The sequence below is a fragment of the Anneissia japonica genome, unplaced genomic scaffold (assembly GCF_011630105.1).
Source record: "Anneissia japonica isolate Jap-2015-1 unplaced genomic scaffold, ASM1163010v1 scaffold48834_len16383_cov116, whole genome shotgun sequence".
NCBI lineage: Eukaryota > Metazoa > Echinodermata > Crinoidea > Comatulida > Comatulidae > Anneissia > Anneissia japonica.
In genome coordinates, this window is record NW_022731169.1 from 337 (window position 1) to 14858 (window position 14522).

Genomic DNA, 14522 nt, shown 5'->3' on the forward strand with positions numbered 1-14522 from the left:
ATGTTCAAAACAAAAAAATCATGCCCAGGTACAAAAAAATCGCCTCATATCACCTTTCTTACTTAATCATTGAGTCCCCTCCCCCACTTCACCTTTGCACCCAATCAGCACCACCATTTCAAGACTCCTAGATATATGCTACCGTGCACAGTTAATCAGTAGGTCTACCACCAGAGCCTACTTAAACAGAGTATCACCTGCAGCTTCTGACATCAGATAACTGCTAAATCTATCAGATAATATTTACTAGAGAGCACTCGGAGAGTGCATACCTCCGCTCACATCATAATTCTCCTCAGTATAAATTTTCCCCACATATTTTTCCCATGAAAAAAAAAATAATGAAAAAAAAACAAGTAGACTCCTTGAGTTGGTAGTGTGAAAACTCTCTTCTAACCACTATACCAAACTTTTTTCACAAGCCTGTATAAGCACACACACATCTATACAGCAAACAGTTATACAAGTTTTTTTATCATTGTGTTCTTGACCTTTGACCCTAACCCTTCAAAATTTAGTCACTTCCAGATCTTTGGTAAAAGAACATTGTGGCCAATTTTCACAAATTTCTGACAAAAACTGATTGTGACCTAGACCTTTAACCTTACCCTTCAACATTCAAATACCTTGACATCTTTGGTCATGGAACATTGTGACTAAATTTGATAAGTTTGTGATTAAAACTATGGGCAGTAGACAAATAAAGAAAAAAAATAGTTTTTTTTTTATTGTGATCTTTACCTTTGACCCTGACCCTTCAAAATTAAATCAGCTCTAGGTCTTAGATAAAGGAACATTGTGACTAAGTTTGACAAATTTCTGATGAAATCTATGGACTGTGGCTGTTCACAACAAATATGCTGACAGACAAATAAATAAATAGGGACAAAAACATAACCTCATGCCACTTCGTTGGCGGAGGTAATAAAATGAATGTACCCATGTCCTATCCCAAGACATATTCCCACTTATGGTCTCAGTTTATTTTACTAGTTTATAGGTGTCCGTGGAGGGCTGGCCGCAGGGGTTTAGCCAGAAAAATGAAATAGGTCGTCCAAAATGGAAGCCAGTGTGCGTGGCCTTGAGCCGATGGACATGCCACGCCCCCTCCTAAACATGAGAAAAAAATTGAAAATTGTGATCTTCAGAGGGCATTTAAAGGTGTTTAAATGTTGGAATAGTTTTGAAATGGCTATCACAAAGATATTTCAAATATAGACATATAGATTGCGCACGGCTACCATTACTTACATAATTTTTCTAGGCTGTGCAGATGCATCTTCATCTCTCGCCTTAGTCTAGTGTAAATTCTACTCTAGGTCCTTTCTAAACCTACTGTTTTTCGTTGACTAATAAAGTTTAACTTGTGACGTAAAATACAAATCTTCTTTACGGTATTTCATGAATTAATTATAACCAGAGAGTTACGAACACAACAATATTATGTTCGGCCACTGAATATCAAGTAACCATCCATTGTGTATCCGCAATGTAAAAGTTTGCTAATTGTGAATTGTGAGAAAACAGATGCGAGACATTCTTTAGGGTTGAGATATTTGTCTGCATGAGATCCAAGAACCGTAACTGTGCAAGGTGATTTAATGCTTCGGAAAGAATTTCTATTAATCCTGGGTTGTTGCTGAGCTTCAGTTCCTGCAGGTATGGCATTTCCTTGAATGCAGCATGTGGCACATAAGTAATATCATTGTTTGACAGATAGAGATGGGTCAAAGATTTCAAGCCTTTCAACATCCCAGAGTAACCATCCATTTTCCAGCAGGGTATAAATGTTGTTAACACGATGTGTGTTGCAAGTGAGCTTTTCACCGGGTAGGCAATGGATAAGGCTTACATTTTTGGGAATCCTCATCAAATATTGGTATGAAAACAACTTATATTTAAATAATAAAGGTTGTTTTTATCAAACGTAAATATAATTTAGATTTAGTTTAATGTAACAATTGATAGATTTAAAGAATATAAAGAATTTCCTAAAGGTAGACCAGTCCCAATTAGGCCAAGCCGAGCTGATTAGGCCAAGCCGAGCTGATTAGGCCAAGCCATCCAACCTGTTATGGTGAACGTGGGCGTCCTAAATAATTATTGGCCATCCAAAAGACGGCCGGACGGCTCGCTAGCTAACCCTATGGCTGGCAGTTAGACGTGGCACAAGTTTATTGTATTTTCGTAGTGTTAAATAATTTCAAAGAGCACCACCAATGTTTGTTTTTGTTTTGTTGTTGAATTTGGATAATCCCAGAAAAAAGTATATTATGGAATACCATGCAAATAAGTACTATGGAACGCCATTGGTGCCAAAATATTTGTAATAGTTTTCACTGATCAAGACAAAATTAGGGACTGAAACTCAGTCTAGGCTGGCACTATACTCATTCCAAAACAGTTGCCAGACTGACACACAGTCAGAGTAGAGGTTATCATCATCATCATCCCGTTTGTTCCCTCATGGGGGTTGGGTCGTCTCATTATCGTTCTCCATTGCTTTTTAAGAACATTTGCATGCAAATGTCATGAATTCCTACTTGACGTATTTCCGAGCGGTAAAGAAATGACTAGGAATCCCTCTTTGACATATAAAATATAAACACAGCTCACAATGTTGTAAAACAACTCTCAAATAAACTTTTATTCTGTATAAACTCCAACAAGAATCCGGTATCAAAATAACATAACATTCACATAAACATGTGTTTCAAAAAGAGCTCCAGAAAGATCAAACTGTCAGCTTATATACCCTAGCTGCACTATTCCAGAGCATTCAAGATCATTCTATATTGCCTAAGTTCCTCATTGGTCACCTTACATTATAATTAACCAATTAGGCTTATTTACCTCTATAGTACCAAAGATTCTAGAAGCTTCCATATATTCCTCTTGGATTCTACATGGTGTCATGTGTTCCTAAAATTACCAATGAGGTTTACACTGTTTCTATGATCAATTAAATGTTAGAATGTTCTATGTATTAAATATGTTAAAGTAAGGCAAGGAATGGTAATTTAAAGTTTTTTTGAAATACAGTACAAACCAATGTTATAATCTGAATACTGTATGCTTTCTTAAATATAATATAAATCATCACAGGTACATATACAGTGTTTAAATTATTAATTTAAATAATTTTTTTATACTTTCAATTTTCAGCCTGATTCATTGTAAATGTCAGGTATTAAGGCTTAGAGACAATAGAGTCATGGCAGTGATCATTAAAACTTGCATTCGATTTTGTCTTGCATCATTTGGCTCTTCCAAGAAATTGAAGTAGGTCATGCCTTCTGAGGAAAGTCTCCTTGTGATTGTTGTCATTGGTTCTGATGGAACTTCAGAGCATGTAGCAGTCTGTAGTGGATCGGACTTGGTACGTTCATACCAGGTCTCCCATAACTTAAAACTTTCATCACAGACCAAAGGTGTATCCGCAATGTAAAAGTTTGTTAATTGTGAATTGTGTGAAAACAGATGCGAGACATTCTTTAGGGTTGAGATATCTGTCCGCATGAGATCCAAGAACCTTAACTGTGCAAGGTGATTTAATGCTCCAGAATGAATGGATATTAATCCTGGGTTGTTGCCGAGCTTCAGTTCGTGTAGGAGTGGCATTTCCTTGAATGCAGCATGTGGCACATAAGTAATATTATTGTTTGACAGATAGAGATGGGTCAAAGATTTCAAGCCTTTCAACATCCCAGAGTTAATTGTGGTCAGCCGATTGTTCTGAAGAAAGAGACGCTCAAGACTTGACAGCTCCTGGAAGGCCTTTTCTTGGATTTTTTGCACTTTATTGTGGGAGTGGTCCAGGTAGAGCAATGTTTTATTCAGTGGGTCAAAGATCTTTCGCTGAATCCTTGTAAGTTTATTTCCAGAGAGGTACAGGTATTTAAGTGATGTCAAGCCTTCAAAGGTATCTTTTTCAATATTTGTGATGGCATTGCTATTCATAAAGATCTTAATCAATGTACTACAATTTTCAAAGACTTTAAGTGAGACGGAGGTTATCTTAGCTGCCCCAAAATCAAGTTCTTTTAGGTTTGGGTAGTAATCATCAATTCCTGTTGAAAACCTTTTCAGGTGATTATAACGCATATCCAGATGTTTTACTTCAGGGCAGGTTTGTCTCGGAATATCTCGCATGTCAAGCTCCTTACAGTTGAGGATTCCAGTTTGTTGGTCTAACCGACAACCGTCTTGCAAACCACAGGTATCTGACTGTTCTCGCACAACAGAGTAGCAGAATACTTGCGTAGTATCTATGTTGATGAGCATGTAAATCAACAGCCACTTCAATGGACACCTCATGCCACCGTATTCCTTGATTGATGTTATTGTGAACAGATATCTCATCTTTGTTTTCTGTAATGAATATAAAAATAGAGTGTACCAAAGTCATATATACAGTATATCATTTTATTCAATCAAAAAATATAACACATCATGGCCAAGGGTAAACTATACTATTGAATATTATCACTGTCAGGTGTTTGTTTGGTAGAAGTAATATACAGAGTACATTGAAATCCATTGAGTACTTCAACATACAACAGTTGTGAACAAATTACTGAAGTCTCTCTATACTTTATAACACTACAGATCAATAAACATGTAACCCCATTGTAACACTTACCACAGACATAGGTGAGGAGGAGGTTAAAATAATCCCTTGTTTATTATTTCCAAGCCAAAAGCGCTAGATCATTACTTACAGGAGAGACATGAAGTCATTTTTCATCATAAATAATACATTATATAAATAGAACCACTATTTCCCTAATACTAAAACTGATAAAAACCAAAACACTACAAAACTTGTATACAGCTTAAAACAATAATATTAGAAATATATATCAATATGGCTTTTTTTGGGGATTTGAAGGAGAGAAGGGGTTCAAAATGTTTTCAAAAAATCCCCAAAAGAAAGTGGAGTCCAGGGATCCTCCCCCTGCATAATTTTGATTCCTAGTAGATGGCGGGAAATGAGCTTTCCCATTTTCTGAGGTGACTTTTAAATTCTTCAAAATTCAAGGTTTGTTGCTTGAAAACAGCCAGGTAAATTTTTCTCATTCTTATTACAGTAAATAGGCCTATTAAATATGTGTATATAATGTACATACAGGAAAAAGGAGTAGTTGCATATGTTCCATGAATCGATGAACCGATAGGCATAAGAACACACTTTTGTACAAAAATTATGTGTATGACATCGACTTCGACCAAAAAACAGTGTTATTAATTTTATTTAATTGAAGGCTAGTTAGGCTAAGCCTTGTTTGTCCGATCTGTCAACTTATGCCTTGGTAGGTTACCATGCCTTTTGTAGGCCAGGACCCAGTAGTATTTTTGTTTTATAAAAATAATATAAAAACTTATCTATTTGAGACAAAAGGTAACAATTGTACCCAAACCAATAGACCATGACATACAATTTGCCAATGTGATATATAATATAATAATAATAAATGTGATAAAAAATAATAACTGTTAATTTTTAATTGCCTGGAATTTTATATTTTTGTAATTTTATCATATTCAATCTCTCAATTCAGCGCATGCAGCAATAGACTGTTTTGAATGACAGGGGTTTTTTTTGCAATAAATATACCCAAATATATAATAAAGAATTTGAATCTGAAATAATGCAACAATAATCTAAATGATAAGTACAGCCTTTTAATCTTTATTATGGATATCTCTTCCCACCACCCCTACCCCCACTCCCACTCCTCCCTTTTTCATAAACATTAAAAACACAGTTATACGAAAATATATAAATGCAATTGCAAAAAATGTCATTAAAAATTCCTTCCTGGATATGGGCTTGGGATTGGAGGCCAAAAAACTCATGTTGCATATGTTAATGCTGTTCTAATTATAATTCAGAGTACCACTAAATTATTAAGCATTACAGTTGTTTATAGTCTTTTACTCTAACATCACAGCTAACTAACAATCACAAATTTAAAATAATTCCAACCATTACCTTAATCTTGATTAGGCATATACTACCCTTGTGGAAATGATTTTTTTGTTGGTGTGGTAAAACTATATAGCTTGAAATCAATGCCTATTGTGTTTTTCCAGGATTTTGAAAATGCAAATTGAGACAACATTGCATAGGTGAAGTACCTGCTGTACCCCTGGGTGACCAAATTTACACTTGACTCACTTGAGTTGATAGATTTATTTAGTTCCTTGATAACTTTGTTGTTGTTGCTAAAAATAGATGCATTGCATTGTTTTGCACAGTTAATCAGGAATTTTATTTTTCTATTAATTTCTCTGAATTTTAATGTTCCTACATTGTGTCTTACTTTTTTATATAATCAGTTTATTAAAACATGTTCAATGTAATAATTTTATAATTAATTTCTTAATTTGAATGTTTTTTTTATATTGTTTTTAACAATTGTTCTAATCACTTTTTAATGTACTATATTTTCTAATTTTTGATATTTATCCTTTTATATAATCCAAATGATGTATTTACATATGTAATGAAATTAAATTGAATTTGAATTTGAAGGAAAAATGTGGTCCGGGCCTAAATCAGCATACATGCCAAGTTGGAGGTAGCTGGTGGCTTGAGATTTAACAGGAAATAAACGCAATTGGTGCAAGTCGAGGGCCCACCTAGGGCCTGAAAAAATTTGGGCTTAGATGCTCTCTACTCTGAATAGATGCTCAAATTTTTTCTACCTATGCTACTCAAAGTACTAAATTAGGACTTTTTGTGCATTATAGGTTTGTGAGGTCCTGCAAAAATGGATATGTTGTAATTCAGAGTGTTAATTATCATACAAATATGCTGTCTCAATTCTCTCAGACTTGACTCCATTAAGTACACATTGATCAATTTATTTTTATTGTATGGCCTGTTGCCGGTACAATGAACAGATACATTATTGGGCTTTTGGCGGGACTGTCCCACTTTAGCCAGCAAACAATTTTTTTTCAGTATAGTATTAACATACTGGATGTTTAGATACTTAATAGATGTGATTAAATTAGATTTAAAAGAAATTGAAAAATGATTGTTATAGGCACTCTTTTATTTATTTCAATTTCAGAATATAGAATATATTCCACCCTTTGTGTTTACATCACCCTATGGAGTAAAGAAATGTATGACTTTTAATTACATTCATACAAATTCAAGTTGGAATAGTCCACTAGGACAACAATTTTTTGCCATTTTACTTGTAAAAATGTTATCATGGACACTGTATACAATTAAAGCCTACTTTAACAACAACAACAACAACTGGTAATTTATGGAGGACCAATGTGATTGTTATAGAGACCTATATAATTTTATAAGTTGTGATTTACCAAAGTAATAGAATATAAAACTTTTTAAATCTTAGATATATTTCTTTTATAAAAAATTATAGGGAAGTACAAAAGTACAGGTTTGAAGTACGAGAATCGAGTGAAGTCAAGTTTGCTGTACAGGTGTTCACTGCTTTGAATAGCAACAACTATGTTCGATTTTTTAAACTTGTTAGGTAAGTGTGAAGTAAATTGGTGTTAAAAAACTCACCTGTAAGATGTATAATAGATGTAAATAATCATTGAAATTTTAAATTATATAGCGTGTCAGATATTTATCTCGGAAAATTAGTCCAAATTTAAAATTGTGGGTGTGCAAAATTCAAGATAAAATTCCTCAATAATATATGCACACTGCTTGAGGAAGATAACCTGGTTTTTCTTCCTTGACACAATGTACTCATTTAAAATTACTGATGGCTTGAGTAGTTTCACCAAGGAGAATTTTTATTTTGTCTAATTGACAAGATTCATTAGGTTAACCAAAATAAATTCAGGGCTTTAGAAAATTTCAATCAAGATGATATTCTCTTACAGATGTGCTACATACCTGAATGCCTGTGTTCTGCACCGGTATTTTACACAGATCCGAAGCAGTGCCCTCGAAACAATGGTGAAAGCATACAGTACTACTCGTGGCGGATCTTACCCGTTGGTTGATTTTGTGCGACAGCTTATCTTTGAAGATGAGAGAGAGGTTTGTAGCTGCTGTCTATTTCGTGAATACTTACCTGGATAAACCGATAAATGCCTAAGTTTCCTTTGGAACTTACCTCTCGAGTATGAAAGAAAAATAATGGACTCGCCATACAGTAGCTCGCCTATATACGTCCTGCAAAATAAGCAATTCAGGTGTTGAAATTTATTTTCCAGGTGTTAAAGATGGTATATTTTTATTATCAGCCTGTATTGTTTAACAATAATATTGATATTTAAGAAAACTTTTTTGGGCACTTTAGGGTAGTATTTTTACAACTAAAAATCTATTTAAAAATTTTTTGAGAATACATATATTTCAGGCTGCTCTCCATCAACCTGTGGCAGATGGCAGTGTGTGTGTGTTCTATGATCTTATCTGACCGTGCTTTGTAAAACAACCACATATCAAACACAGTGTTAGTGCAACTAGTTAGATCTGATCAAAAATTTAAATTAGAGGGGGAAGTTTTTGACTGTTTACCAATGCTCATTTTATAAGATGTCAATTGTAACATGTTTAGTATAATAGTTCATTCACAATCTTAATTGTAAGATCTTTTTAATATTTTTTAGCTCTTTTACATATGAATATCTATTTCATACACATTTTGATGAGCAGTAGACCTTTCCGAAGTGACAATCAAACTTTAACAACTGACCATTTAGAACAGAGCCAGGAAAATGTGCGTGTCCTGGTATTGGTACTGGTACGAGTATTTATAATGGGCCTCTTCCTTGCGGTTATAAAGCGCAGTTCCTTTCCCTGGTTATTGGGTCCAAATGCTTTAAGTGTTGCTGCTGGTAATCAGTGCAGGAGCAGGCAACCCCACCAGGTACCCATTTATACTCCTGGGTAGAGAGAAGCAATGCAGATAAAGTGTCTTGCTCAAGGACACAAGCGAAATGCACAGCGAGGGATTGAAACCCCGACCTCAAGGAAATGTCCGATTTGAATGATTTTTTTACCATTTTATAGCTATTATTTTACTCTCTAACACTGTATTAATAACTCAAAATCGATTTTTGCGACAAGTGACTGGTTTGGCTTGTCTTTGCCACATATGTTTTTGCACCATCGATTTGTGAGACCTTGGCAACAATATGTTTTTGCACCATCGATTTGTGAGACCTTGGCAACAATATCCAAGGGACTAGTAATTGCATTTGTTTGGTTTTTCCACAACTGTATTATTCTGGTTATGGCTATAGACATGGCTGCACACATTGTGCAGTGTTAACTATGATGGAAATTTACTTTGTTAAAAATTCTTTAGATGTTTGTTAACTTTTTTTTCCCTCAAACTATTTTTAGGAACCTTATATACCTAACAACAATTGATCTTATTATATTATTTTAACTATTTTTTTTCAACTTTCAATTCATGAGAACAACATTAGCTATACTAAGTCTATCGGTAGTTGAAGTTTCAAAAGGGCGTAGATGATGTTATTATTCCTGATGATGACATAATTAATGTCGAAATATTAAATCCCAACACAATGGTGTGTATTTCAATACACACCATTATACTTTTATTATACTTTCTTACCTGTAGATGGAAATATGTTCCAATATTAATGTGAAATGTTCTCTAATAATCCTTGGTTCATTGGTTTTCCTGTTTCATTTGCCTTGACATCTGATTGTTTTGTTTTCTATATGTAAAATTTTAATATGTATTATGAACCAAATAAAATCAATCACTCATTTAAGTACATTCTTAAACATGAAATAATTTTCAAATATAGAATCATAATGGCTTGCATGACATTTTTTGAAGTTAAAAATTCATACTATCAAATATAGAATACAATTTTTTTTAAATATCTACGTTATCTATTATTCTTATTTTTTTGTAACCATATAAAATGTATATAAACTTATTTTTATAACAGGATATATAATAATGTACAACTTAGTTTTACTGTGTAACTCTGTAATATTTCTATAAATAATAATATAATTGAAAAAATACTGCTCGAATAAAGGAACAATGATCAAAAGATTGTATCCGACATAGCCTATTAAAATAGAATCCATTACATAACAAAAACTTACCGCTAGGGAAATTTTTAAAAAAATTATTGGAATTTTTCCATTGATAGGCTATTTCTGATACGGTCTTATACTATTCTTTATTCAAGCACTATTTTTACCCTTTTGTAAGTGATATGCACCAGTCTGCATTACCTATGTATGTGTGTGTGTGTGCTGTCTCTTATACACATCTAGATGTGTATAAGAGACAGTATATATAGTGTATAATATACCGAATGGAATGAGCACTTTCATTCCATCCTAATATCAGTGAAATATCCAGAATTAAAACTAATGATGATAAAGAAAATGGCTGTCACTATAGGTAGATAAGTTGCATCACAGTAGAGTGGTTGACGATAATTCCTGAATAATGATAAACACAAATAATGAAAGATGCATAGCAGGAGTTTTTTAACAAAAATATATAAAATAAACTTTATTTAAAATGGGAACTATTGTCAAATTTACCCCTGTGTATTGTTACATTACGGTAGGCATCTGAATTCTGTGCCTCTCATGGGCTTGAGGTTACTGATGGTGATATCATATTTGAAAGCAAATCTTCCTTTGTCCGGCCTAGTAGTGCCATAAGTGCCAGGAGGGCAGTGAAGCTAATTGAGGCCAAGAATGAGCTTAGCATCGGACAGGTAATTATACTTTATTTTTATTCAGGTTTATTTATTCAAAAAATTACATTCATAAAAAACAAACAAAAATTCACAGTCACCAATCAAAAGTCAATAGCAATATAAAATTTAATTAAAGACTTGTGGTACTGTATTAATAAAATTACAGCTTATAAATGTGTGTGCAAAATTATTTTGTTATATAAAAAAAATATTAATTCTAACCTTTTTCACCTTTCCATTGCTGTTTATCAAGGGCGCGCTTTTGTTTAACTACGTAATTTTTATAGGCCTAATATTTGAATATACTGAAATCGAAGTGCAAGTAAAATTTTCCTTTTTTTTTTTTTTTTTTGGTTGTTTGGTGTTAGAGTATTTTCTTGGTCTGTTGTTTTGCCTGTACCTGTTAAAATGTTGTTTTGTTCTCTCTTTTTATTGATTTAATTGAATTAATTAATTTAATTTATTAATTAATTGAACTTTTTTCTTGTTTTTTTCTCAATTGTTCTGGTCTTTGTAATGAAATTGTCCATGTTAATGAAATTGTTATGTTGTACTATTTTACTTCTCCGTTCAATTGAATTTAAATTGAATTAAATTAATAATAATAATTTTAAGATTTATAAAGCTCACACAGCTGTTGTAGTAGTGCACAAGGCACTACAGAAGGATGGAGCCAAAAATTACCTCCTTAAAACCATCAGAAAAAGAAACACCACACACATCGTTTACAGGCAGATTGAGGCACAGGGCCGGCCTATTCATAATTCACAGGTGCTCAAGATGGAGATACTATTGCTGTAGAATTATTGTGGAAGCAGTTCGTGCAACAGTTATGGCTCAGGGTTTTGAAACTGTTCAAGTCGCTTGTGTCCCTAACAAATTTGTGTGAATTGTACATATATAGAAATGATGATGTCGTATCACATCCATATATGGACAAGATGATGTCATATCACATCCATATGGGCATGATTATGTCATATACCCATATATAGTCAAATCACATGCATTTGTCACATAAAATTTGATAGTATGGGTTAGATTTATGGAGTCATATTTAACTTTGAATGTGTTTGCAACCAAATGTTCCAAGCATTTTTAGGATTTGACACTTGACATTCATTACTTGACATAAGTAATGAAATACATCAAGCAAAATTGTTCAGTACATTTTTAGTTGTAAAAACAAAGATAAGATAATATCAGTATTGTGGCTCTTTAAATATGCAGTTTTTATCCCTTTTCTTTTCTTCATTTAGGTTGTAAATAACCGACAACCCTTACCTCCACTAGAACCCCATATTCCGATAACTAGTTTTGATTCTGAAGGCAAATTCATCGGACAAAATAAGATGATGCCTGGTAAGTTCTTAGTAATTTATATTTAATGTAAATAAGGCTATGAATTGCATGTCTGTTAATCACAAAGTTGATTAGAAGTCCATAATATTTCATTGTTTTGAGAGCCAGTTTGAATAATATTTCCATCAGATTGTGGTTTGACTGAACAAAGTCTACTAATATGAAGCACATAGCGTAGCTTTTTTTGTAGAATGGCCTCTTCAATATTGTTATAACCATAATAACGGTGGGAGATATAAAGATTGCCAATAATTTATTTTGTGTTCAATTATAGGCATGAGTTGGCATTGTAAACTACTAATATATCCTTGCTCTTTTGAAATGAATCGAAACTTTTTTAAACAAATACCAGTAGCATGATGCACAATAATTGTCAATATACAGTAGACGTTTAATAATTGGCCGAAGAATGTTATCATTTGTTGTTTCTGTTATTGTTTATTGTTAGTTGTTTGTACATGTCATTCATAATAGTTAATATAATATTCTTATATTTATGGATGACTTACCTACTGTAATTATATCAGTAAATTTGCTGCAAACAGTAAATGTAATTCAAAAAAAAAAAAAAAATAATAATAATAATAATGATAATAATATCAAATAATTTTGTGTGTATGATTTTAGTATTTTAGTCAATAATATTTTTTGTTTTTGTACATAATAATTAAATTATGAATATAGAATTATGATTATGTTTTAGCAGTAACAGTAGAGGCAGTGGCACCAACTGTGGTTCAGCTTCAAACCATGCAAGAAAAAGAAGATACTAAACAACCAGAATATACAAATGAACAGGTGATTTATGTAAATTACATTAATGTTGCTGAAGGTAACAATTCAGGACCATGTTGCTCATGTTTTCACAAAGTATTATTTTCTTGACATTTATGTATTAAAGCAATATTAATTTAGTTGAAGACCTCTTCCATCATTTGGTAATTTAAAAGTTGTATTTGACCAATCCAATAAAGCTATGTGCTTGCAATCAAAAGATTTTTCAACCTACCTACTTCTACATTTTTTAATTATGGGACTGTTGAAGAAGCCAAAGCAATAATTTTAATTTAGGCCTTATTATTTACTCATCAAACTACACCTCCTCCTGAGTGATAACACTAAATACTTCATTATCTAGATAGAATGACCAAATGAATGTGATTTTTTTGATTTTTTTTTGTAAAGGTAAAGGGAGTAGCAAAAGAACTATTTATTGAAGTGATCAATGAGATGTGTGTGGAGCTTAGCACAAGATTATTTAACGTTCTTAATCATCTCATGAAAGACGAAGCTCCTCTGATCCTGGAGAATTTGTTGCATGAAGTGACGGGACGTATGATACTTGATACTGCCTCCGTGACATATGAAGAAGCACAGCTTGCCTGGAAACGAGTCCAAGAGGAGCGGCAAAGGTCAGATACTTGTTTTATGTTTAGAAATTAACCCCCAAAAAGATATTTTATATTAATTAATAAATTAGCTTTTTAGCATGTCCCAGGCAATAATAATTGTTGTTCGATATTATTTCTGAATAATGATTTTTAAAGATTTGCTGGGTTTATGCAATATGTTGATTTAGAACTTTTTGAAGCCTAGACATAGGCCTGTAACCGGTAAACCAACTTTGTTGCACAGACATATCATTCATACATGCTGAGAGTGATGTGTTGGCATCTAACTTTGGTGGTGTATATCTTGTTTTAGTGATTCATTGTGATGCACTGCCATATTCTATTGCTCACTATAAAATTAATGTCCTGTTCAAATGTTTACCCAATCAATCATTCAGTCAATCAATCAATCAATCAGTTTATTTCACTTGCATCGATATATTACAGTACACCGTACAATTTCTAACAATGCAAAGGCGGAAGTCACAGTAAACTTACCTTGAATTTGGTACTCATTTGTGTAATAATTACTACAATAGTAGGTCTCAGAACTATCCACTTTCAATGTTTACTTAATATAAGTAGGGACTTTTGAGGTAATAATTGCAAAAGGTTATCACACAAATGCATATAATGCTTACCTTTAATATGAACTATGATGGGTTACATCGCATTGTTACTAGATTAGTGGGTACACTACCTAAAAAAGTTATAGACAATCAGCTTCCATTCATCTGAAGAAGTGCCCTGTTTGCATGAAAGCTAGTGTATTGTCAATAAAACTAGTATTTAAATTACTTCATGTCCAGTGTTTTATTTACTACAATCAGCTCTGTTTTTTACAGAAATCCCCCTAAAATGTTGTGCAGCAATTGAGTATAGAATAAACATATAATCTTTTTTGAAAGAAAACAATTGTTATTTTACCTTCCTTCGCTTGGTTTAACTTGAAATAACAGAAAGCTCTCAGTTTATTGTCCATAGTAGTAAAAATAGCTCATGCAAATATGTTGTCATTTTGTGTAACATGGTGTTCTTGCACTGCTGTTATGAAGA

The 14522-nt window shown here is 32.9% G+C and overlaps 2 protein-coding genes across 2 annotated transcripts; one reads left to right on the forward strand and one right to left on the reverse strand.

Moving 5' to 3' along the window:
• Positions 1-2623: 2623 nt before the first annotated feature.
• On the reverse strand, positions 2624-6139 carry LOC117115253 (protein slit-like). The gene is made up of 2 exons (XM_033258966.1): positions 5996-6139; positions 2624-4371 (listed from the first exon to the last, which is right to left on the reverse strand). Exon 2 carries the CDS (start codon positions 4360-4362, stop codon positions 3184-3186), a length of 1179 nt encoding a protein of 392 aa, XP_033114857.1. The 5' UTR covers positions 4363-4371; positions 5996-6139; the 3' UTR covers positions 2624-3183.
• Positions 6140-7368: 1229 nt separating this feature from the next.
• LOC117115254 (germinal-center associated nuclear protein-like) lies at positions 7369-13533 on the forward strand. The gene is made up of 6 exons (XM_033258967.1): positions 7369-7520; positions 7882-8041; positions 10579-10731; positions 11973-12075; positions 12779-12873; positions 13261-13533. Exons 2-6 carry the CDS (start codon positions 7955-7957, stop codon positions 13516-13518), a joined length of 696 nt encoding a protein of 231 aa, XP_033114858.1. The 5' UTR covers positions 7369-7520; positions 7882-7954; the 3' UTR covers positions 13519-13533.
• The last annotated feature ends 989 nt before the right edge of the window (positions 13534-14522 follow it).